The following is a 23,439-nucleotide window of genomic DNA, read 5'->3' as shown; positions in this document are numbered from 1 at the left end:
TCTCACGAACAGAGCTCATCAAAAGCTGATTGCAAGTATATCAAACAAGGCTGCAATTTCGTATTTTATTCATTATTTATCATTATTTTTATATTATAATAGAAAATTAGATGGATACTCGGATACTCGTACTTTAAGAGATAAAATATATAAAACTAATGAGGAAGTAAGAGTAACCGAAAATGGGGACATTTTATAAAAATGATTGTCTGTTTAAACTCCTTAAGTCACGTATGTCCGTTTACGAACGTTAAGAAGCTTTCGTACACTAAGTGCCATATATAGCAGCGGTATGGGACCTGCTTGAGCTTGGCCGAGCTTGTGCAAGGATTTCTTCAGCATGTTTGTATACTATTCTTAGAGCAAACAGATGCTCTTGCAAGATTCTCGGCCATAATAATGAGGTCCTCTTGAACGCGCAGAGTCCACCAGAATGAATGGATGGATGTAGCTGATCACATGAGTTTTATAAGGGATGCGATGTTCAGGTCTCTGGAAAATTTCAATCAACCCATAGTTCTCAAAAGAAGCACCGCTCGTGATCTTACCTAGATAGTGAGCCTGTGCTTGCAATTCCTGAATGTGCATATACGTATTGAAGAAATGAAAAAAGGAGAAAAAGTGGGTCGATTCCTTCTTTAAACTTTCAAGTTAATGCATGGCTTGCAAATCAGGTTTATACCGACAATTTACACCATAATGCGCCTGTAGCTAAAATTAAACCTACAAATTGAACAGGGCAAGGGAAGCGAAGCGGCTTCTCCATAAATGCAAATGTACACATGAACCTAAGTGCAAACCTTCTCGCTATAGCGAAAAGAAGCAAAGAAGGGAAAAGGTGTACGGTGAAACACGCATTTCCATTTTTGGAAGCTAAATGCCTACAACAGGATGGCGGGATGACGATTTTTTCGTCTTGCAAGTCGACAAGGTAATAGGGCGGTCTTGGTAACTTGTACTTTTCAAGGTTCCACTCTAACTACTCTCACTTTTTTCAACGGTCAAATGCGCTTAGAGCTAAACATTCCTCAACAATGAGCGGCCAAAAGAAATCCGCCTCGCCAGCAACACCTTCCGATCAGGTCCATACGATGATTATTGATCGTTACTGATCTATATTCACAGTTTACATTAGGAGCAAATTATTACGCAACTGACTCTCGCAGGCTTCAAAGTGCTTATATTGCGAAAGGGAGACCAAATGATATACAAGTTACCCGATGACACGTCCTTGTCTTCAGTTAGTCCAGAGAAGAAAGAAAAGCTGGAAGCAGAGATCAAAACACTACACGCAGCACTGTTGGCAGCCACTTTGAGAAACGCACCTGGTGCATCGTCGCAAAGTGAGAACAGCAACGCTGTGGCGGCAGCAGCGGCAGCGGCAGCTAAAGCAATTGCACCAAAGCAAAACGGTATCACAGCTCCATTCCCCGTGGCTGGCCGTGCAGCAGACGCAAACGCGATAGTATTAGCAACGCAGCAACTGCGTGAAGACTTAGAATCAAGTCAGCGCAGTACGCCAGAAGTGAAAACAACACGTAAATATGTAAAAACCGGAAAATACTCGAAAAAGAGGTTACAACAGCAGCAGCAACAGCAGCAGCAACAGCCTCAACCACAAGCACAGCAGGCACAACCCACAGTGACACAACTACAACACGCTCAAGTCCCTTCACAGCAACAGGCTCAAAACCAGCAAATATTGGCACAGCAGCAATTGTTGGCTCTACAACAATCATTGCAGGCAGCACAAAATGCGGCAGGACCTGCTCCGGCATCCCAACCACCCCTACCTTTTAATCAGACGTTATCCAAGACAATCCTTTCGAAACGTTTGCCCGAAGAAGAAGCACACCATTTGGAAATCAAAAAGAGGTATGTCCAGGATTACATAAAGTGAGATTTCTGTCACTGAAAGTTTGGTATTAGGTTTACGGAAGCTATAAAACGCGATCGTGATGCTGCCACAGCACCCGACTATGTAACACCGTTCAAATCAAAAAAGGATGTGATCGAGAGACTACTACCTTTCCATATTTATCAATATCCAGAGGCCGATTTAGAATTTAATCGGTTTCCAGAAGAGCAGAGAAGTACGGAGAAAATCAAGCTGATTTCCGATATGTTTCCAAAATGAAACTAACTGCGCGTTATTTTAGGAGAATCCACCCTGGAAATATTCAAGAGCCAAGTCGAACTATTCGAAAAGTTTGCAAAAACAAATGAAAAGTTACAGAAGGTTAGTTCACTAGATGTACTGCTTTTTAAATAATAGCTTGAGTAATAACTGTTTACAGAGTGGCAATTCCAAGCAACTGCGTATAATGCTTGAGCGGCAATGTTTAGCAGATTTACGACAAAAACTTACAGAGGAGCAAGCACGAGTAGCTTCAGAACAAGCGGCAATGCAGCATCAGGAAATTCTCAAACTGCAAGCTGCAGCCATGTTATCAGATGCACAACGACAACAACAAGCGAACACAGGATCCCCAAATGCACAGTCAGGTTAGTTGAGCGCTCTTACAGAGTATCATCGCTCACGTTGGTAACCTCCTTTCGTCGCACCAGCGCAAAATATAGCAGCCACTTTGGCTCAAGCAACGGCCTTGCTACAGAATCCACAGCTTGCAAGCCAATATAACCAGCTTTCTCCTGAACTGCAGCAGCAGCTGATCCGTAACAAGGATCAATTGGCAGCACTTTTCAGGCAGCATGCTTCCCCTCGATAATACCTGTGCAGATCGATTTGTGGTACGACGCTTAATAAATGTACATCCAAGACAAGAACCTCAACGAGGGTAGCAAAGAAAAATGTATCGCATATAAAGGCTACTTATGTTCTGAATCTTATGGTGCATTTAATACTTTTTTGAACCGAACGAAACATCTGTAGCATGTCGGATGATTGACATATCGTTGTATAAGCATGACAAACGGAGATATGTTTTGCCATTTCTAACCAGCAATCACACATACGACCCCAGATCGTGCTACCTAGTACTTGAACTTGATGCTGCAGCCTTTATCAAGCAAAAGTACTTCTACTACTTGACTTTACTAATACAAAAAGACTCTGTAGCTAGGATAAACAATAAAAGTTATAAAGAGCGATAAATGACAGCAATAAAGCCAAGGAATGAGTTCTAAAAGAAGGCAAAGAAGCGGTAGACGAGGCCGAACTGGTTTGGCCATTTGCACTGTTGCCCGAGCCAGAGTTAGCATTACCGTTAGCATTGTTTGTAGCTTTGTCGCTAATATTTCCAGATGCATCCATGTATTTTCCTTGCGTGTAAGGTCCAAGTGGAGGTAGATCGTCGTTATCTTCGAAGTTGAGTTGTTGGCAGACAGCTGCTGAACGTCTCTGTACCCATTCTAAGATGCCGACTGCCGACTTTGTGGTGTTGAAGAGGTTCGTCTGGAAATCGGACACAGTCCAATTGGTGCGTTCACCGGGTGAATGAGGTTCGAGGCTGAGGTCCCAGGCGATGTCTTCAGAAAGCATATTCTTCCATGCCTCGAGACGGGGACCGATGACGCTAGGCTTGAAGAAACGTTTGATGATCGTCTTCAATATATCCTCAAACTCGTGTGAATATTGAGCCAAAATCTTTTCAACTACTGGACGAGTCGAATTTGGTCGTCCATACTGTTGGTAGGGCACGGTCATTAAGGTGTTGTCAGGCAAGTCGTTGCCGAGGGTTTCATCAAAGTCATACGTGATGAGGGTCCATTTCTGGGTTTGCAAATCCTGGTTCAGATAATAGTTGCTAGCTTGGTACCAGAAGCCATCCCAGGAACCAGACAAAAAGCTGAAGGCCATGTGGATCATTGTATGTTGTGGATCTAACAAAGTGCTGATATTCTGTGTCTGAGAGAGCGACTTCATGAACCCGATCAAAGGTGTCAGCTCATCTTTGGCCAAAGTCTTATTTTCGCCCTTGTCTTCGAGACTGTAGAGATCAGTGCTGTAGCGAGTAGGATCGTCACCGAGGTATGCCAGGTTTCCTTCCTGCTGCGGACTGAGAGCATTGCCTTTATATGTGGGGCCAGTAGCTGGGTTGTTCCAGTCACCGGCACGGAGAACATTGTCGATAAAGTGGGTCGATGCATCATCAATCATGACATAGAGACCAAAAGGCTGGTTGTTGATGTAAAGACGGACCCAACTAGCAGAGGAAACAGCACCGCCAGCAGCCGCAATGCAATCCATGAGAAGCTTCTCTCGACTATAATACGTAAAGATTGTAAGTATTATTCAATTCATGGCCAAAGCGTCTTGGATGAGGTTTGGAGTTTCGCCACTTACGCCATAGTCATGTCGGTTTCTTCGGCCCGTAATTTAACAACAGAACGCCCATACAACAATTGATCACCCTTAAATTTGACCTTGTACGACTGTTTCGCAAAATCTTTCGTGGATTGCCCGCTGGTCTTGAATGTAGCATTTTGGATCTTGTGCACTTCGTTGCTAGCAATATATATCAGCTGGTCCACGACAACATCGTCAATCTTATCAGCCTTAGGGTTTTTAAGCATGTTATCTAAACTTGAAGTGTTGCTAATTTGCATAATGATAGTTGCTATTTCGTTGGAGCGGTTCATGCCGGTGAAAAGAGCTAGAATGTATCGTGGGATAGTGCAGAAAGGGCAGAAAGCGCAATTTAGCAAACTCAAACAACCATTGAGCTATCTACAACGCTTGCTTACTGGGATAGACAGGATTGTAGGCTTGAGGAAGTGCAGGTACGTCGTAAACAGTGCGGGATCTTCCAAAGAACTCATTACCAGTGGAAGTAGCACCTTGAGCCAAAGTGCGCTGGGTCGATTCCTTCTGATTACCGTCGATGACATATTGATAGTTTTGTCCAGATGGAGCCGAGCCGGTAAAGAGGTTAGGAGTATCTTGACTTTGGCTCAATGGGTACGTCTGTCCATTAACAGAGACTGCAACCTGGGATGGATCCTTTGGGAATGCCACGACAGAGTATTGCACATTGTCAGCGGCGACAACGGCAGCAAATAAGGACGCAACGATGCACAAGTATGACTTATGCATGGCAGCAAACCGGAAGGAAAAGGATTGAATAAAGGGAGGAAGAAGGGAAATGCCTCTGTAAAGGCAACCGAGCTGTATTTATTTATTAATCGAATCTTCCGGATGGTAAGGAGGAGAGGAGCCGTTGTGATACAGTGCTCAGCTGTATATAGCAAGTAGCGTGAGGTCAACTTCGTTTCTCCGGAACCATCTTATCCCATATCCCCGGATTCCACGCATATCATTTTAGGGGACCTCAAGAAAGAGAGCCTTGTTCTTGGCGAACAAGGGCGCTTTCTTGCATTTCCACAGATCCTCCAGCGGCTAACGCAAACAATTGCCTTGGGTCTGTCCTCTTTACTGTTCTGCTAATGTACGTCGGTGTAATCTATTTTTGGGATTCTAATCCTTTTTGTAAGCATCGTCGGCTTAACGAACTAACTTTTTTTCTCTTTCACAACGGTGCGACAACCGTGTGCTGTTCAATCACGGGCGCACACACATATAATCAGCACTCGGTTATCACCGCGATGGGTCGTACCCGACCTCATTTATTTCGTGCAGCCATCCATTAAAATAACAGACACACGGTAATCGCATTGACCCGCAGACGGGCGTCGAGTTCCTTTGACTCAGCAGGTAAAAATTATCAACGCAAGAGTCATACAAAATTATGTAAAGTCGGAGGCTCAGGGACAGCAGACTCCATCATCTCACTCAGGGAGCAAGTCTGACGCGTTACATTGCATGGCGAAATGGCGTTATCTCCAACCTCGAATGTGCATAGCCGCGCCCCTAAATGTGCATTGACTGCGTAAACCTTTGTTTGCCCAGAAATAATGGCATGTCAAGTTGCTGCGCGTTTGTTTGCCTTATTTCTGATGCAATTGCAGGAACAAGACTTGGCCCGGGTACTGCAAGAAAGCGTTTTTGCCACAATTAGGACCGCGGTAATAATAATAGAGCAAAGCAATTCGGTCCCAGGTGAAACATCTCGTTCTGCAGTGTTACCAGAGGGAGGGCGCATCTGTTGTGTCGATAGCGATCGCACAAGTCAATGATAGGGGTGACAACGATGATGCGAATGGGAAACACGACTCCTGGCTGTATACTTGGCGCTCACTGTCCACATCTTGCATTCGCACGGCACCTCCACTCGTGACGTCTCGTGTACTCGTATTGATACGGCGCTCAAAATAAAATACCTTTTATAGAATATTTGGCGCGCTCTCGGTCCTACCTTTTCAGCGATGAGAAGAATGCACAAATTCTTCCAGAACGGCGATCAATGCCATCTATTCAATCAAGTCAACAGTAAATTGTTTTCCCTGTTATATTGCATACTCTTGCTATGAAAGCTCTGGAATATGGATATGACATAGGCTAGGAGCTCCTTGCATGCTGTGCTGTGAAAGATGACTGCATACACTCCTATAGGGAACTTCTTGCTGTTTATACGTGAGAAAAATATATTGCTCTTGAACCTCTGCATCTTTCCATACTTTGATACTTTGCAGTAACAACTATGGTAGTAGTATATACATGTATACTTTCTCACGATCGAGAACAGTAGAGATGGTATGGGTTGAGATTTGGGTACCTGAGTCGGCTGCATGATCAGCCGTAGACATCCTGTAGATTTTCCCGAGATTTGAAATCTCTGGCTTGTCTACAACGGTAAGCACATACATAGTATGAGTTTGAATACTGGAGAAGCTTGAGTCCTCTTCTTCTCTATCTCGCACTTTTGAAGTGATTTGAGAGGGAATTTGCTTAGGAAGGCAATAACTGCGTATCTAGCTTGACGTAGAGGAGACCGAAAGCATGGTTTACACCACAAATAACGCATGATTTCAGATCGAAAACATTTTCGAGAGATCCATTCAGACTAATGACAACGCTAAAAGCAAGATGGCGTCTTTATATCCCGTTCTTTTCTTTGTTCAATAATAATTTGACAGATTTTGTATTTATCCATTTCATTGTCCTATTTCGTAAGTGCTTGGGATCCCTTCATCATACCTTTTTCGCCTTTTCGCCAAATTGCGCCGAAAGATCACGATAACGAGGAGTGAGACGAGAAGAGAATCGCAAGCCTCCGGCTCAATTGGATCAGCTATGAACAACAGCGGTTGTGACACAAGACTTCCATCTGGTCGCTGAAGCGCACGGATATATTGCTGTTTTTGGCGGTTGCGAAGGCAGTGGTAGAAGTAGCCGTTTGAACGCTCTCCTTTCTCCTGCCAGCATTTGGCAGCGCGGAAGACAACCAATTCAGCAGACTCCTCCTGTAGCGTGTCCAGTTGGCATTCCACGTCCTCTAGCCTCTGTTGTACTGGGTCGTGGAAAGGCTGATGATCGGGGCTAGGGCGAACACTGTCAAAAGCGGCTGTGTGACTGGCAGCTAACCTAGCTTGTACGGATCTCTACCGTTGGAGCATCAGCTTATTCTGTATGACTACAGCCCTCCAGCCTATTAGTTATACGATATTATTGCTGAGTGCTCACTTGCATCTGCTATTAATGTAGCTGCTTCGGCGAAACATGCGTTGATAGGTTGTGATTTGATACAGGCGACTTCAGCATTCAGTCTGGTGTACAGAGTACAGTTCTGGAGGAAGACAGCTGCGCCGGCGCACCCTCTTTCCGCACCAGATTACCCCGTGCTTTTCCGGACTACATAATATAATCAATTATACGTGAGGGCATGTAATCCGCAAATCTTTACCTTAAAGCCTTGAGGTGCTGGGTATTGGTCGGATCGCTCAGGAAACGCTGCCACAGCGCCCAAATGCTATCCTCGTCGTCGCCCTCCTCCTCCTCATCTTCTCCAGCATTATTCTTCTGCTTCTTCCTACTTTCCTCGACTTCACTTTGCTCCTCGCCGTGTTCGTTGTCTGCATACCGCTTCCGGGCTCTGTGCTCTTCCTCGTCGACAACTTGCTCCGCCATGGTGCTAAGCAGACGTGACTTATTAAGCATATAGATAAGCTCGAACACGAAACAATCAGCATGCAAGTTACCTTTTGCACGTTATACTTGATCGAGCTCTTTGCCACCGTTCCCGCAGCAGCCCAAAACTGCTTGATCGCCTCTTTTCCTCTGGCATTCTGCAAATATCATAGGCAGCCGAAAAACAAGAGAATGTGGGGGGTCTACCTTGTTGCAGTTTGGCCATCGACATCGATATCGTCTCAGCAACGGTACCCGCTATCACATTATCCTTGATAATTTTAGCGTCGTCCAGCATCCAACTGGTGGCGTTGCTCTTGACTACCGCAGGGTTTTTATTCACCAGCTCTTCAAGATAATGTGTGACCGTCCAGTTGCATGGCTCCCCGTGCATCCAGAAATCTGAGAAACAGAACAGTTTGAGTGTCCCTCTAGCAATTTAAGCTCGCACTGTTTATTTTAGCCTCTCAGCATAAGTTTTGCACACAACTTTTCGGTAAAAGTGTCTTTGAAATATGGTTTTTTTGGGACGTCCATGGTATTGATAATACACGTAATGCTACAATGCACACTTGAAAAATACTACGACTGAGAAATACAGGTGCGGATAAGTTTGGAATGAGAAGAGATAAAGTCTGGAATAAGAAGGGATAATATAGGAGAGATTTGCTATGATGGTACACTTTGAGCGGTGACACTCAGGGGGGAAACCAAGGAAACGGTCGCAGCAGCGGAATCCATAGCAGCAACTAAAGTGTTGCACGAAAACCAGGTGACAGCTGCATCGATCGCCACTACGTCGAGCCTCCCCTTGACGCCGCAACGCCTTCCTTGCCAACAGCGCTTTGTCTCTTTGTCGAGGGAGGACTGTAACTAGTGGGCACTCTGTCCTTTCCGTTGCATGCGTGTCTAGTCCCTGTCTTTCCTTGAGACTGGAGAGGTGCGTCATGTTCGTCTGCTGCGGTTCGTATGCTAGGACATGCGCACCACTTCCATGGTTTCTACAAAGACATAGCTTAGATTGATCTTTGCATTCGATGCTTCTAAAGTGCAAGAGAAGGAGGACCACTTCCCACTCCCGGCTGGGACAACAAGTGCCGTGCAAGCAGCCAGCGAACTTTCTCCGACGAAGTGAAGGGTTCATATGTACTTGCCACCACGTTTTTCTTGCACAAAGTGAATACTTAGCTTGATCACATCTGCGACATCAGAAAGTATTCAGCTTGCATAGCACGCCTTTATCTATCCTAAATACCGTTTAGTTTCAACTTACTAGGCGCTTTCGCTAATTATCATTTGAGGTTATACGTGATCTGTGTTCTGATGGGTGGAGAGATGAGTGAAGGAGAGATGTCCGTCTGGAACGCCAACCAGAGTCGGCATTGTAAAGTACTCAATGGAAAGCACACTGCATCCAGAAATCCCAATCAAAGGTGATGAATTTAATCTCAGATGACTCTTGCTCGCATCTCAGAGAAAATCATTGTGTCCAAAATTAACTTAAATCTGCAGATGATCTTATTGCGGCCCATGATCTCCCGCGAGATGTAGAGACATCGACTTACCTTGAGAGCCGCATCAGAGTAGCTCTCTGTTGCGACCTTTATCTAAGCATTTATGAATGACGCTCAACCTTTAAGCTATTGGATGCTTCGTTGATTCTAGTAATCAATGTTTCCTTTTCCAATAACCGATTGCGCTTAACTTTGCTCCTAACGACCGACCAGAATTGTTCAATAGTATTGAGCTCACGTGCTTAGGATGGAAGATAAAGCACACTGATATCCCCGAGACTAAATATACTTTAGGCGCATTATCCATTACCATGAAGTAGTGGCCCTCCACGCGCACATATTTATCCATCTCGTCCATCGTAGCCTTCAGGAAGCTAAGGTAGTAATCAGCCACAGTTCCTGTGCTGGTAAGCTCGGCATGACTTCCTCGCTTTCTTTTCTTGGCTGGCGGCTGTGGAGGTCTTAGGCTACACTTAATCAGACCTGAGGCATAAATCGCGCGCCCAATGTCTGCGCTCGTATTTTGGGCACAGTGACTACCGCAGGCAAGCCTTTTTTACCAGGCCATGTTGCGCTTCATGTTAATATGAAAGGTACACTCATCAAGGAAAAAACACGGTTTTTCCTAAAGTCCATATCAGTCTTCTCCCATTTGCGCACCCAGTCAAGGCACTCTTGGTACTCGGCCTCGCTCTTCCTGTCCACAGGTTGGAACCGGGCTTTTTCAGTGTCAAGTTGCACCGCGTCCTCACGAACTCATAGAGAGTACTCTTCGAGATCTTAAGTCCCCCAAACTTCTGAAGCAACCGCACCATTAGCTGTTCCAGTACAACTGAAGGATTCTCATCAACATACTCTAAGATGACCTCCTTATGCTCCTCCTCAGTGAATACGCGGATGGCCGTTCTTTTTACGCTTTTTAAAGACGTTGTCAGGATCCTTTCCATATTGTGTGGTTCATCTCTGCGCCGTACGAACATGAATCCCAACTGCTTCTCAGCAGCTGATGAGTTCGGAATCTTCTCAAACATCCTATCCTGGTATGAGTAGAGTGTGTAACCTCACTTGACGGTAGCTTCTTTCATGCGAAATTTTGCGTCTTTTGGTTCATCAGTCTGCATAGCAAGGGGGTTACGGTTGCTATCACAAGGTATATTGTACAAATACTGCGTATGCGAACTCACTGTTTCAAGAACATATGTCCCCTCGTCCACAAGATAGTCCGTGGGTTCAGGCCTGCCATATCCATTAACGACGTTGCCGTGCCCATCTTTATAGAAAAATTGATTATCCATTTTTGAGTTTGTGAAATGGTATGAAGGAAAATAAAAGCTGGAAAGTTCACGTACTTTATTATATAGTCCTCTATTTAACAAAATGCGGCGTCAATTTTCACTGGGGGCCGGCATTACTTTATGGAAAGAGTGTACAATGCACATCGCGCCGCGGTAAAAACAAAGATGCATCAATTCACTGATCAAGGCCTTCGACTAGTAACAGTGTATCGCGCTAAAGATTACCTGAGTGGCATAGGGACTAGGTCCTCATACCTAAGAGCGACTTGCATCCAAACTTCTTGTACGTTCTCCGGTTCTGCCGGAATTGATTTCTTGGAGGAGGTGTCTTTGATCCTGAAGCGATTAGCCATCATATTTGAGCGCTCTGACGAAAATCAGTTTTCCGCCATTGCTATATCTTCAGGACCTTTTCTATCTCTCTTTCTTTCTACGCACACAGTCGACGTTGTTGTTGTTGTTGTTTACGTCGTATTTTACAGCTTCCAGAGTAGCATGCGTACTCTCTTGTAGTTTTGATCTTTATTCATTTTTTAACCTTGTTATAGTATATCAGCTCAAATACAAGCAAAGAAATCACTCATTTTGACTTTGAGGTTGCCACAAGGTATTTGTGCAACGCGTAGATCAAGAAGGGAATAAGATCTGCCGAGCGTGTACAGCAGCTATTATTCCCCATATCCTCCTCCCCAAAACAAGTATGGCTCTGTAGGCACGGATATACCGTTTCTCCGGAACGGATGTCCACTCACCTGCTGCTCATAGTCTGGCGGCAATTCTAATAAAGTTTGGGGGAAGTTTCAGGCAGCAAGCAGACCTTCTTTCGAGCGACATGGCGACAACGGAGACGACGCTCAAAACCACCTCGGCGGCTGCAGCACCTACCCAGGCTGAGGCAACTATGCCGGCTCCGAGCAAATTCAAGGAGACAGCCGTTGGCTTCGCTGTTGGAGGCCTGGCTGCTTGCGGTGCAGTTACCTTTACCAACCCCTGGGAGGTAATGGCGAAAAGATTCCGGGCTCTTCTTCATTCCTACTAATGGGTCCTTTGGGAACTGAAAGGTTGTGAAAACTCGTCTACAGCTACAAGGTGAACTTGTGCGAGCTGGAGCGCTGGCACCGTCTGCGAAGCCGTACCACAACAGCTTTCAGGCGCTGCAGGTTGTATTCAAACATGAAGGCATCCGTGGGATCCAACGAGGATTGGGAGTGGCATACGTTTACCAGATCTGTTTGAATGGAAGCCGTATCGGTTTATACGATCCAGTAAAGGATCTAACTGTACGATCCCTTGGTCTCAAATCCGACCACAGTTTGCTGGGCGCAAGCATCTTTGCAGGCGCAGTTGCGGGTGTCGCAGGAGCAATGCTTGGCTCACCGCTCTATCTAATCAAGACTCGACAGCAATCCTTCTCGCCAGTATTTAAGCAGATTGGTCATCAGCATGAGATGCAGTCTGCTTGGAGCGCATTGCGACAAATTTATCGGTCTGAAGGAGTAAAGGGCATATATCGCGGAGTCGATGCTGCGATGGCTCGAGCCGGCGTCGGATCTGCTGTGCAAATGCCGACATATATGATTGGCAAGGAGATTATGATTAATCGCTTTGGCTTGTCGGACTCCGTGGGTACTCACTTTGGCACATCCATGTTTGCTGGTCTACTGGTGTGCTTGGCCATGAACCCTTTTGACGTTATTTCAACTCGAATGTACAACCAGGGTGTTGACCCGGTTACTGGAAAAGGCTTATTGTACAAGAGTCCGATCGATTGCTTCTTTAAGTTGACTCGTACGGAAGGTGTAGGAGGATTGTACAAAGGATTTTTGGCGCATTATCTGCGTATAGGGTAAGAGGCTCCTTCACTATCGTTATCGTTTATGTGTCTCTGACTCACACCTTGTAGACCTCACACAACTCTCATGTTCGTCTTTATGGAGCAGCTCAAATACCTTTATTATCAATATCTGGACTAGAAATCAATCTCCAGACATATTATCTTTCTCCTTTATTTGCAACGTTTGAATTATAGAATTTGACTTTACACGATTGTAAACTATATATACAGGTTAATATAGAAAGACCATATTGATACATTGTGGATATTGCATTATGAAACATCGAAAAGGTCGTCATCCAGGGTAAGAATCTGGTTCAATGTGTCTGGCCAAGGCTGAGAAGAAGAGTCGAGTTCTTGTTCATGCAGAAAGCTGCTGAAAGTTTGATCCAGCCATCCTAATTGCGAGAAATCGTCCAAAGTCCCAAAGTTTTCTGATGAAGATGAAAACGAGGATAACGCCAGATCAAAGTCAATTTTGTTTGGGTCGTGGAGGACTAGTGCATCTGAGACTGTCTGATCTGTGTTGCCGAACGGGACGTCTGCGTGCGCTTCAATGTATTCCCGTAGCAATCGCCTAATTACGTCGATAGATGTCCATTCCGGCCAAATCGTGTTGGTCGCGAGTGTATAAACGCTTTGAATATCCAACCAGGTTTTCTTATCCCATGGATCTCGATCGTACTTCATTGTAAACAAACGAGCGCATGTCTCCATGGACGACATAAGGATACCAAGTGGCAATGTCTGCGGTTCCTCCTGATATTGACTACCGTTCGTTGCAATAAAGTCCAAGATTTTCTCCAACAACAACACAGCTGATGGCAAAGCTTGGTGCATCCTGGCCACGTTTTCGATGTCGTTCGGATCAAACTCGTTCTGCACCTTATCCCGCTTTTCAAAAAGGCTGTGCCGTCGAGCCTCCAAAATATGTCGCTTCAAAAATTTAAAGTGTATGCTGTACAGAAGCAACGCTGCTTCGATGGTGTATCGCTGGAGGGCAGACCACTCGTTTTTGTGCTGTTCAATGAATACTGCAAAGTTTTGCAACATCTGTGCTACACCGACTTCCACTTCCACAGGTGTTCTCGCAACAGCAGTTGACCACGATTTGCCATAGTATGCATTTTCCTGTCGGAATAGATTCTCTTTTGTATCTGGATAGAACTGGAATATTTTCGCGCTGAATTGCGCAATGACAGACTCTGCGTAAAACGTTTCGACGAGATAGTCTTCGTTCTTGTTGAGACGTTGATTGCCGTTAGCCTTGTCAGTCTTGTGAGACTCTGAAACGTGTATGCTGTGTGGTGGCAATGGGTGTATACATCGGTTCAATACCTCGCGTGGTACCTGGTTCACTTTTTCCAGTATCATTTTTGATAAGCTGACTAATCAAAGCCATTGCAGAAAGATCTCAGACTTACGTTCGATGCATCCACGTACGGTGCAATTGAAGCCTCCCCAAAATGTCCACAGTAACGTTTCACGTTCAACAGCTGTCATTGACCTCATTATATTATCTGTTTGGAAAACTCCAAGTTTGGTTGCCATGATGTGAGCCAATGCAAACAGCGAAACCCCACGCTTGGCATATCCAAATGTGACCTCAAACAGCGCGAGAATGATGAGCGCTTGATATCGAATAACGCTGATCTCTGCTGATGACTTGCTGAGGAGGTAATGAGCATATTCCAGAAACGGGTTTCTCAACGACTTGCAGATAAGAGTTTCCCACAGCGAGAGGGGATTACCTTCAAGCAGCCGCGACATGTAGATCGTTGTCCCATAAATGACGCTGAGCAGTAACGGATCTGCTGTATCTGTCCAGTAACTTTGCAGCAGCAATGTTTTGTTGATAAGATGCGAATATGGATGGATGAGGAAGAAAGATTCAATGAGTCGCAATGCTTGTTGGGGTGGTAGCGAGTTAAGAGGATTGATCATAGCATGGTTGTCAGGTGTCGAGGTAAAGAAGTCATCGGAATGGTCGATAACAAGCGCCCATTGCAAGAACTCTGATTCATTGTAGCTTTCCAATTTGATATTGCTGAAACGTCTGATCATCACGTTGACAATATCTGCGGTATCCCAGGTAAAACTCTGTTTCAGATCATACAGTTTGAAGGTGCCAGCTATTGTTTGCAGCACCTTGTTCCTGCTTGTAACAAGTGCTAGCTTTTGAGCTGCGGCGTTGTGTGCTCCAAAGTATGTGGTGAATATGTCATCGAGGTAAAACTTAAGACCAATGCCACGCCCGCAATAGAGAAAGTCTGCGTCGCTTGGTAAGTTTGGACAAGAAATGTGTTCAAAGATAAACTCTTTGCACATTGTCCATTTTTTAGGGTTTTCGTTGCCTCTGGTCAATACCAGCTTGTTGACGACAGCATTTTTGGGAGGTCGACCGACAGAACCTGGCTTCGCAAACGTGCATTCGACTCCTTTGGCACTGCACCGGGCGCATGGTTTGTTGCCATCGCACTTTACCTTCTTCGAACGGCATGGCTGACAGCTTACTTTGCGTGCGCTTTTCTCTTCAGATTTTGTCTGTTGTGCCTTGCCCATCTGGGTGGACACGATGTCGCAGGAAGGAACAGAACTGCAGGAAGAATTACCTTTCCGCAGCAGTTTCCTAGTAAGGTTTTTGATCCGCCAAACTAAGGCGGATAAATGGGAATCTACATGCCGGCTGCAAATCTTTTATCAAAAAGCTAGAGTAGAGTAATCAAGATGCTTTCAATAGTCAGAGCTATTTAAGAGAAATCGAGTACTATCAAAGATGGGCTGATTTTTTGTAGAATAGGAGAGAAGAGAATAGACGGGAGGAAAATCGGCTAGGCGGGAACAAACATGTTTCTGCAATTGAAACAAACCGAAAACTTGCAGGACATTCCCGTTGCTTCTTTTCTTTCACCCAACCCATGCAGGAGTATCCACCACCTCCTCAAGCAGGAAACTACTATCCTCCTCCACCATCGCAGCAACAGCAGCAGCAGCCGCCATCACAACAGCAATATTATCCACCTCCGCCTGATTACAACAATGGCCCGCCTGCAGAGCCATACGGCGACGCACAAGGCAAAATACGGCCGGCATCCGGATGGAGGGATATATGGGCATCCATTCTGTGGCTATGCAACCTTGGTGCATTCATTGCTGTGTCCGTACTAAGTCTCCGCACGTATTCTTCCAAGGAAGGTTCGTACGGCGGCACGCAGTCATCAACGCAATACTCGGGTATCGTCTTCGATACCGATACTTTGAAGATATTCGGCTACAGCGTAATCGTCGGATTTGGACTCAGCTTTCTGTATCTACTCTTAACAAACGCGTAAGTGTTGCGAGAGAGCCCCATGCATTTGCAAACGATTCTGATCTGATGCTGCTGCCAAATTTAGGTTCCCTCGGTAATCACACGTGACACTGTATTGTTTTATCCAAACAACATTCCTAACGCTGATTTGACGATGATCAAGCTTTATGATCATTGCTACTTTCATAGGAAGCATTATCGTTTACTTTGGTGTTACTATCTATTACTTTACACAACATTATTACTCTGCAGCAATCGTCTTTTTAATTTTCTCATGCTTGTATCTATTAGCGTTCTGGTGGTGGAGAAGCCGAATTCCATTTGCGACAGGTAAATTTAGGCTTGATTTGGAATGAAAGGAAAAAACCAGCTAATCTGATATTGCGGAATATCCAGTCATGTTGGAGACAATATGCTCTATCACGCGCAAGTATCCGAGCACTATTGTAATCGGCATTATTTCGCTCGTTATCCAAACTGCTTTCAGTATCTGGTTTTCTCTTACGGTCATTGGCGCTTATCAGACATGGTTTGCTACAACAAGTAACAACGCGCGTCTCAACCTCGCCATGGTCTTCCTCGTCTTTTCATTCTATTGGACGTCTCAAGTAATTTCTTACACAACACATGTCATCTTGGCAGGCCTGTTTGCCACAGTTTACTATTTGAACGATACTGTACGATTCCCGATTTGGGGCAGTGCCAGACGTGCTCTGACGACCAGCTTTGGATCTATCTGCTTTGGCAGTCTGCTGATTGCCTTTGTCAATTTGTTGCGCTACTTTATTCAAATCGCAAGAGGTAGTACCGACAACCCTGTTCTCGGCTTCTTTTTGTGTATCGTTGATTGCATTGTCGGATGCTTCCAGGGCCTGTTTGTAAGTGGAATGGGACGAGTTCACTGCAAACGACATGGAATTGGTATGATAACATCTTTTCTTAGGAATGGTTCACGTACTATGCATTTAGCGGTGTGGCTATTTACGGCGATTCTTTCATCCCATCGGCTAGACGGACATGGACGTTGATGAAGGATAGAGGCATTGAAGCGCTTATCAACGACAACCTCGTCGGCAATGTGCTCTTTATGGGTAGGATAGCAGCATTGTCCTTCGAATGATGAAACAAGATACTCAAGGATACCTTCTTGCAGGTGGATTGCTAGTCGGTGTCTTGTGTTCCTTGCTCGGGTTCATATATTTGCAGGTCGCAAGGCCGCAATATAACAGTGATGGGGGCATGACCCCCGTTGTAGTACTTGTATGCTTCCTTGTTGGCTCTTCCATGTTCTCTACAATAGCAACAGTTATATCTAGCGGAGTAGCCACAACTTTTGTATGCTTAGCAGAGGATCCTGACGCTCTTCGAAGGTAGGATTTGTATATTTGTATATCACTCCTAGGTCCTTTGCATGACTAACTACGTGCGCATAGGACAAAACCAGCATTGTACGAGAAAATTCGGGAAACTTGGCCAAGGGTAGTGCAAGGCGTATGATGAGCAAATATATTATCGTTAGAGATTGTCGTAATTGGATTTGTTTTTAATGCAATTTCAAGGCCGGCACACCCGGCTGTGTGGAAACCCTACAGCCTGTTCCCGCTGAACAGGTTTCCAATCCAAGAGAGTAATTGACCGATTTGTGTTGGGGAGCTGCTGGCAATGTCTTCGGCGGATGCTTCTGGAGCGTCGTAAAATACCTCGGAAATTTCATGAGCTGTTTCTTCTTCCTCACGCTCAAGTCGAGCCCTTTTTAGAGCGTGATTATCCTGCTGGAGATGCTGGTCTCTTGATGAAGAGCTACAGACTGGTACTGGCTCCGAAGCGTATGCGCCTTTGCGAGATAAATCTGAAATATCTCGTTTGATGCCAGCATGCTTTGATGTTCCTCGTTCTTCAGGAGCCTGATTGATTGCAGCTTCATAAGACATCGAAGCGGAGCATTTGGTTCTGCTATCAGCTCTCTTTGCATCCTGTATGCGAAGACTTCCCAGAAAATGCTCCGCCCTTTGTAATACTGGGCTGCTGGTATCGAAGCTCCTGGGAATCCGAGGAATAGGAGGAGGAGTCGGCTTCGTAGCCGCTGCCGTTGTATTCGTATCCAAGCTCCTGGGATTCCGAGGAATAGGGGGAGGGGTCGGCTTCGGAGCCGCTGCCGTTATATTCGTTGCCAATACTGTAGGCTGCCTATCCATTGCCAAGTACTGACTAGCAACCTTCATGGCCAATTCAACAGCTTCCGGGCGGCCATTTTCTCTATATTTAAACATCTGAAGTTAACAGCATTCAGAAAAACCTCAACGAGAATTAAAAACTCTTACAGCGCGCGCCGTGTGGTTTCAGCAGATCTGGAGCATTCTTGAATCAGTTTGGACTGACCTCGCAGTACTTTTTCCTGTATGCAAGAAACGTGTAAAGCAGAGAATGATGGAATACCAAGATGCATCCGTTACTCACCCAATAAACACGACCGGGCCTGGCGTCGACAAGTCGTCGAAGCAAAGTTCGAACATACATGGTATTGGGAGTGAAGTTTGAATTTCTTCCTTCCACAATAGCTACAAAACATATAAGACGGTTAGGTAGAAGAATAATAGGAACGATTGCGCTATACCATTGATGACTTCTTGAGATGTGGTTTTTATACGGACGTTTTTGTGCGTATCGATAGATCGTAAGGTTATATATGCAGCCTGGTTACAGAGGTTGGATCAATCCATGCAGAACTAATACTTTTCTCTTGGACATTACAAGAAACTCTGCAAATACATTGGGTGATCCATGCAGATCATAACAATAGCCTACAGGTCGTTGTTTCGGTTTTTCCCATACCAAGCCTATGCCTCCAAAGAATCGGTCGAGGTCCCTATCATGTCTTACGGATACTGCGTTCCAGACAACGATGTCTACTGAGGTCGACTGCGAAAGAATAGAATAGTGAGAAAAAGAAAGATGGCATGCTTCATCTAACAAGTCTTACATTGACTTTCGCTAAAGGACGGTACGCCACGGTAGAAGAAGGTTGACCTGGAGCAGGAGTGAGGGGCAGCGTAGGTGCTGGAGTCTCGGGTGGCAGAGATGCAGTCCGATGAACTCGAGGATCTGTAAGTAGGCTCTGACGATGGTCGGCTAAAAGTTATAAGATGACTCAGTTATCTTGAACAGGAAATGCGCAGTAATCGTCGTCAACAACTTACTGTTGCCAGTAGATTCGGAGCGAATGGTACCGGCGGGTTCCCTATCGCTGCCACGGTTAGTACTCTCTTCCCGCCTCGAAGAGTTCGTCGTGGATCTACCATCCAAACGCGAACTGGAGGAATGATGGGATCGAGGATCTCTGGGTGGAGATCTCGATCTGGAGCGGGAATGAGAGTCCGAAGCAGAGTAGGACATTGGGTGGTAGCGTGGTTCAGGGTAGCGGCTGCTACCATTACTCGAAGAAGGTCTGTTCCAACTACTCATTTTTGTAGTGTTCCACCACTACGCGGGAAGGAGGTGGGGAAATAAATTGGGAAGGGATGGGTCAGCAACTGCCGGTTGGCTGGTCACGAAATTTTTCGCCACCCAATTCGGCTCAACAGCACGCACGGCTATTGAACAATTAAAAGAAGGGGCTGCATCGTTTCGTCACATGTGCAAAGCTATTGATTGGCCCCAAGAAAGATATGGGGAACACCACCACTTTGCACATGCATCGGCTCATTGTATAAGCATAGCTTAATCCCAATCAATGGTGATTTGTCGACAGAAAAATCGCAATGCAGCATGTTGGATCACAACATTGAAACAAGTGATAAGTAATTGATTGAAAGAGAAATAAACATTTTCCCGATTTTGATCCGCGAGGGGTATGTCCTATCTGCATGGCGGAATCGGTCCATTCTTCTTTTGTCATCCCAAATGACAAGCAGCTCCACTCGGAATCGGAGTGGGATGGACCACATATATATATATATGTAATATGATTGAGCAAAGATAATAAACCCCACTTCTACCCACACGATATGCCCAACAAGACATTCCCAGCTGCAGTTTCCTTTCATAAGAGCGAAAATAAGTCATATAAATCGAACAGCAGCGAGAGTTTCGCCGAGCAAATCGCCAATGCCGTCGAAGTCCAAGAGATTGACACAAACTTGTACATGAGCAAAGAATTGTGGTTGCCGCCCGGAGCGCGAGGCGTCTTTGGCGGTCAGGTAATTGGTGGAGACAAGCGACGCTGCTGCCTGGTACTTAATGACAAAAATATATCCCTGCAGATTGTTGCTCAGGCATTGCGAGCTGCTTTCCACACAGTTCCAGACGATTTCCGTGTCCACGTGAGTTTTCATGCATTTGTTTGTTGAGAGGTTGGGGGACATTAGAAGCACTGACGTTTTTTGCACAGTCCCTTCACAGCTACTTTATTCTTCCCGGAAATGTAGAATATCCTGTAATATATCAAGTGGAGAGACTGCGCGATGGTCGATCATACAATACACGCGTTGTTACTGCTTCGCAACGTGGGAAAGCCATATTTGTCAGCAGCTGCAGCTTTGCTAAGCTTGATAACAAGAGTGTCACACTCAATCACCAGGTATATCTATTTGGATCTATATACGGGATATAGAAGCATGAATTACCGACGCTGTGTCATTTTAGACTGCTATGCCAGAAGTGCCGGATCCCGAGTCGTTGCCTTCGTAAGTCATGGATACCAGCATAAACCAAAGGAATTGGATGGTAGATTAACGCCTGCTGAACAGTGAAACTGAGCGTGTACACTCCATCTTGAATGATCTTCCTCCGAAATATCGTGAATATCTTGAATCCCGTCTAGAAGAAGCATCGCCCATGGACTACAGAGATGTATACCAGCGATCAATCACCGAAGTAACAACAGGGGTTACTGAACCCAGGGAGACACAGGTAAATATTTCCATTGTTGGTGTTTACATTGCTATCCGTTCCAGTACTTAAAGAGGGTCATTTAGTATCGATGGTTCAAGACACAAGGAAAGCTCAACGATGATCCCAAATTACACGCCTGCATTATTGCATATGCCTCCGACAGTGCGTTTATCGGAACTGCAGCTGTAGCCAATGGTGTCAGCCAACGCGGTATTGGCATGATGGCCAGCTTAGATCACTCCATGTGGTTCCACGCAGACGCACGAGCCGACGACTGGTTATTATATGAGATGTATAGCCCGCGAACCAACCAAGGTCGTGGCGTCGCTTTTGGCAAGATATTCGCCCGCGATGGCACTCTAGTAGTAACGACCGCTCAGGAAGGTGTGCTCCGCTTGTCACGCAAGGAACAGGAAAAGCGTCGCCAGCAACAACAGCAGCAGCAAGAAACATCCTCCAATCGTTCATCCAAACTATAGACTTATTGATCCGTTATGTAGATTTCATTAATTCCTCCTTTGATTTGTGTTCTATGCATATATACAGTATATCATCCTCTCTTCGACTTGAGTTTCGCCTTTAAATTTACCCGAGCCTTTCTTCTTCTCACCACAATGTTACGATCGTGTAGTCGCCGTGCAGTGCACTTCAATGTGCCGAGAGTATGGATTAAGAGGTCCTTGGCAACAAGCCGGGACACTGTACCTTCCAGCAATGCAAGTGCCAGATCTGCATTGTGGTTCGCTGCAGGCGTCACGTCGGCAGCAGCGACTTATGCCGCTATGCACGCAACGTCCAAGGACGCTGGAAACACTGGAAACACGCGTGCAACAGCTTCAAAGGGCGACAGCGGCGGCAAGACAGCTATCCAGCAAGCGTTCAAGGAACTGCAAGAGGTGCTTCCACCGGAGCACGTCACTGTCGATGAAGATATCCTGCGTCACCACGGCTATTCCAGCAATAGCTATCACAACGAAGGATGCCCTAACATTGTAGTCTATCCGAGGAACACGCAAGAGGTGGTAGAGATTGTGAAAATTGCTAACCGCTTGAGGTAAGAGGATATACAAATGGCAAAAAGCCATTCGCTTCAATCCGTTTCTTTTGGGTAGTGTGCCGATTATTCCTTTTTCGGGCGGAACATCATTGGAAGGTCACTTCACTGCTCCTCAAGGCGGTATCTGCATTTCCTTCAGCGAACATATGGATAAGATTGTAGAGTTTCATCCGGAGGATTTGGATATTGTCGTCCAGCCTGGTGTGCAGTGGGAATATCTGAATGCTCAGATAGAGGAACATGGATTGTTCTTCCCGATGGATCCAGGCCCCGGTGCTATGTGCGGCGGGATGATCGGCACCGGATGTTCTGGCACCAACGCTGTTCGATGGGGAACAATGAAGGATTGGGTTATCAATCTGACGGTTGTGTTGCCTGACGGCACTGTAGTCAAAACTCGCCAACGCCCCAGGTACCTTTCTATATATTCTTCCGTTCTTTGTGCATAGATTTAATAACACTAGAATTTATGCAGAAAATCCTCAGCTGGATACGACTTGACTCGTTTGTTCGTTGGATCTGAGGGCACTCTAGGCGTAGTAACTGAAGCCACGTTAAAGTTAGCCGTGAGACCGCCAGAGGAAACAGGTCAGCAAAGATTATGTAATCTTCTAGTACAGCCAAGCTTACCCGTACTTTCTTCCAATTAGTGGCTGTGTGCGACTTTCCAACCATCCGCGACGCTGCAGCCGTCGTGCCTGATCTGACCCGCGCCGGTGTCCAAATTGGGGCAGTTGAGCTTTTAGACGAGGTCATGATGAAGGCGGTGCGTATGGCCAATCCGAATCTCGGTTACGAGGAGAAACCCACGCTATTTTTCAAGTTTGTGGGCTCCAAACCACAAATTGAGCACGAGATCAAGATCGTCTCCGAACTGGCTAAAAAGCACAATGGCGGAAAGTTCAAATATGCCAAGAATGAAACTGAAAAGGTTTTGCTGTGGGAAGGAAGAAAGGTAAATAATGAGCTGCATATTGTGCAACTATGCATGAGATTGCTTAAAGATTGCATTCCAGACTTGTCTGTGGTCGTCCACTCTTTTGAAGGAAAATGCGGCCATATGGACAACGGATGTCGTCGTGCCTTTATCCAAACTACCTGACTTGATTGCCGAAACAAAGCTAGATGTTTCTAACTCGCCATTGCCGTGTCCGTTTGCTGGTCACGCTGGAGATGGTACGCAACTAGACAAGTCTGTTGTTTCCAGATATTGACACGTAGCAACAGGAAACTTCCATTTATTTATTCTTTTTGACAAGGACAACGAGGAAGAGCACGCTGAAGCGACAAGAATCAACAAGAATCTTATAGAACGCGCCATCAAGTTCGAAGGATCTATCACCGGCGAACACGGCGTCGGATTTGGCAAGAAGAAATATCTAAAGCAGGAACTGGGCGAAAACACTGTCGAATTGATGCGCGCAATCAAAAATACCATAGACCCTAAGGGTATCATGAACCCAAAGAAGGTCCTACCTGATCCCGATGTAGACTAAAGTAGTATATCTATTGTTTGACCCATTCGTGTCAAGTTGTTTAATTAAAGGAAACA

General features: G+C 45.6%; 10 protein-coding genes across 10 annotated transcripts; 5 read left to right on the top strand and 5 right to left on the bottom strand.

Annotated features, from left to right (window-relative positions):
* Positions 1 to 1,034: 1,034 nt before the first annotated feature.
* VTP01DRAFT_2343 (uncharacterized protein) lies at positions 1,035 to 2,729 on the top strand (the record flags this gene model as incomplete). Its single annotated transcript, XM_069380794.1, has 6 exons — positions 1,035 to 1,082; positions 1,136 to 1,875; positions 1,930 to 2,093; positions 2,160 to 2,239; positions 2,298 to 2,505; positions 2,569 to 2,729. 6 exons carry the CDS (start codon positions 1,035 to 1,037, stop codon positions 2,727 to 2,729), a joined length of 1,401 nt encoding a protein of 466 aa, XP_069237846.1.
* A 350-nt stretch (positions 2,730 to 3,079) lies between these two features.
* Positions 3,080 to 5,056, bottom strand: VTP01DRAFT_2342 (uncharacterized protein; the record flags this gene model as incomplete). The annotated part of the gene is made up of 3 exons (XM_069380793.1): positions 3,080 to 4,226; positions 4,307 to 4,616; positions 4,708 to 5,056. 3 exons carry the CDS (start codon positions 5,054 to 5,056, stop codon positions 3,080 to 3,082), a joined length of 1,806 nt encoding a protein of 601 aa, XP_069237845.1.
* Positions 5,057 to 6,808: 1,752 nt separating this feature from the next.
* Positions 6,809 to 8,381, bottom strand: VTP01DRAFT_2341 (uncharacterized protein; the record flags this gene model as incomplete). Its single annotated transcript, XM_069380792.1, has 5 exons — positions 6,809 to 6,935; positions 7,058 to 7,461; positions 7,548 to 7,626; positions 7,764 to 7,991; positions 8,059 to 8,381. The coding sequence occupies 5 exons, from the start codon at positions 8,379 to 8,381 to the stop codon at positions 6,809 to 6,811; spliced, it is 1,161 nt and encodes a 386-aa protein (XP_069237844.1).
* A 1,054-nt stretch (positions 8,382 to 9,435) lies between these two features.
* On the bottom strand, positions 9,436 to 10,771 carry VTP01DRAFT_2340 (uncharacterized protein; the record flags this gene model as incomplete). Its single annotated transcript, XM_069380791.1, has 4 exons — positions 9,436 to 9,594; positions 9,812 to 9,968; positions 10,162 to 10,533; positions 10,686 to 10,771. The coding sequence occupies 4 exons, from the start codon at positions 10,769 to 10,771 to the stop codon at positions 9,436 to 9,438; spliced, it is 774 nt and encodes a 257-aa protein (XP_069237843.1).
* An 857-nt stretch (positions 10,772 to 11,628) lies between these two features.
* Positions 11,629 to 12,769, top strand: VTP01DRAFT_2339 (uncharacterized protein; the record flags this gene model as incomplete). The annotated part of the gene is made up of 3 exons (XM_069380789.1): positions 11,629 to 11,793; positions 11,858 to 12,642; positions 12,700 to 12,769. The coding sequence occupies 3 exons, from the start codon at positions 11,629 to 11,631 to the stop codon at positions 12,767 to 12,769; spliced, it is 1,020 nt and encodes a 339-aa protein (XP_069237842.1).
* A 134-nt stretch (positions 12,770 to 12,903) lies between these two features.
* Positions 12,904 to 15,192, bottom strand: VTP01DRAFT_2338 (uncharacterized protein; the record flags this gene model as incomplete). The annotated part of the gene is made up of 2 exons (XM_069380788.1): positions 12,904 to 13,988; positions 14,055 to 15,192. The coding sequence occupies 2 exons, from the start codon at positions 15,190 to 15,192 to the stop codon at positions 12,904 to 12,906; spliced, it is 2,223 nt and encodes a 740-aa protein (XP_069237841.1).
* A 356-nt stretch (positions 15,193 to 15,548) lies between these two features.
* Positions 15,549 to 17,437, top strand: VTP01DRAFT_2337 (uncharacterized protein; the record flags this gene model as incomplete). The annotated part of the gene is made up of 7 exons (XM_069380787.1): positions 15,549 to 15,958; positions 16,026 to 16,034; positions 16,104 to 16,270; positions 16,337 to 16,818; positions 16,884 to 17,031; positions 17,094 to 17,310; positions 17,374 to 17,437. 7 exons carry the CDS (start codon positions 15,549 to 15,551, stop codon positions 17,435 to 17,437), a joined length of 1,497 nt encoding a protein of 498 aa, XP_069237840.1.
* Positions 17,438 to 17,526: 89 nt separating this feature from the next.
* On the bottom strand, positions 17,527 to 19,402 carry VTP01DRAFT_2336 (uncharacterized protein; the record flags this gene model as incomplete). The annotated part of the gene is made up of 7 exons (XM_069380786.1): positions 17,527 to 18,196; positions 18,262 to 18,335; positions 18,398 to 18,498; positions 18,555 to 18,633; positions 18,692 to 18,859; positions 18,921 to 19,069; positions 19,138 to 19,402. The coding sequence occupies 7 exons, from the start codon at positions 19,400 to 19,402 to the stop codon at positions 17,527 to 17,529; spliced, it is 1,506 nt and encodes a 501-aa protein (XP_069237839.1).
* Positions 19,403 to 19,944: 542 nt separating this feature from the next.
* Positions 19,945 to 21,309, top strand: VTP01DRAFT_2335 (uncharacterized protein; the record flags this gene model as incomplete). Its single annotated transcript, XM_069380785.1, has 6 exons — positions 19,945 to 20,136; positions 20,200 to 20,259; positions 20,328 to 20,516; positions 20,582 to 20,622; positions 20,686 to 20,848; positions 20,914 to 21,309. The coding sequence occupies 6 exons, from the start codon at positions 19,945 to 19,947 to the stop codon at positions 21,307 to 21,309; spliced, it is 1,041 nt and encodes a 346-aa protein (XP_069237838.1).
* Positions 21,310 to 21,444: 135 nt separating this feature from the next.
* On the top strand, positions 21,445 to 23,383 carry VTP01DRAFT_2334 (uncharacterized protein; the record flags this gene model as incomplete). The annotated part of the gene is made up of 6 exons (XM_069380784.1): positions 21,445 to 21,884; positions 21,943 to 22,299; positions 22,363 to 22,475; positions 22,538 to 22,842; positions 22,904 to 23,063; positions 23,115 to 23,383. The coding sequence occupies 6 exons, from the start codon at positions 21,445 to 21,447 to the stop codon at positions 23,381 to 23,383; spliced, it is 1,644 nt and encodes a 547-aa protein (XP_069237837.1).
* Positions 23,384 to 23,439: the final 56 nt, after the last annotated feature.

This window comes from Rhizomucor pusillus (assembly GCF_041956525.1).
Source record: "Rhizomucor pusillus strain CBS 183.67 unplaced genomic scaffold VTP01scaffold_12, whole genome shotgun sequence".
In the NCBI taxonomy this organism is placed as follows: Eukaryota; Fungi; Mucoromycota; class Mucoromycetes; order Mucorales; family Lichtheimiaceae; genus Rhizomucor; species Rhizomucor pusillus.
This window is presented reverse-complemented; position numbering and strand designations above follow the sequence as displayed.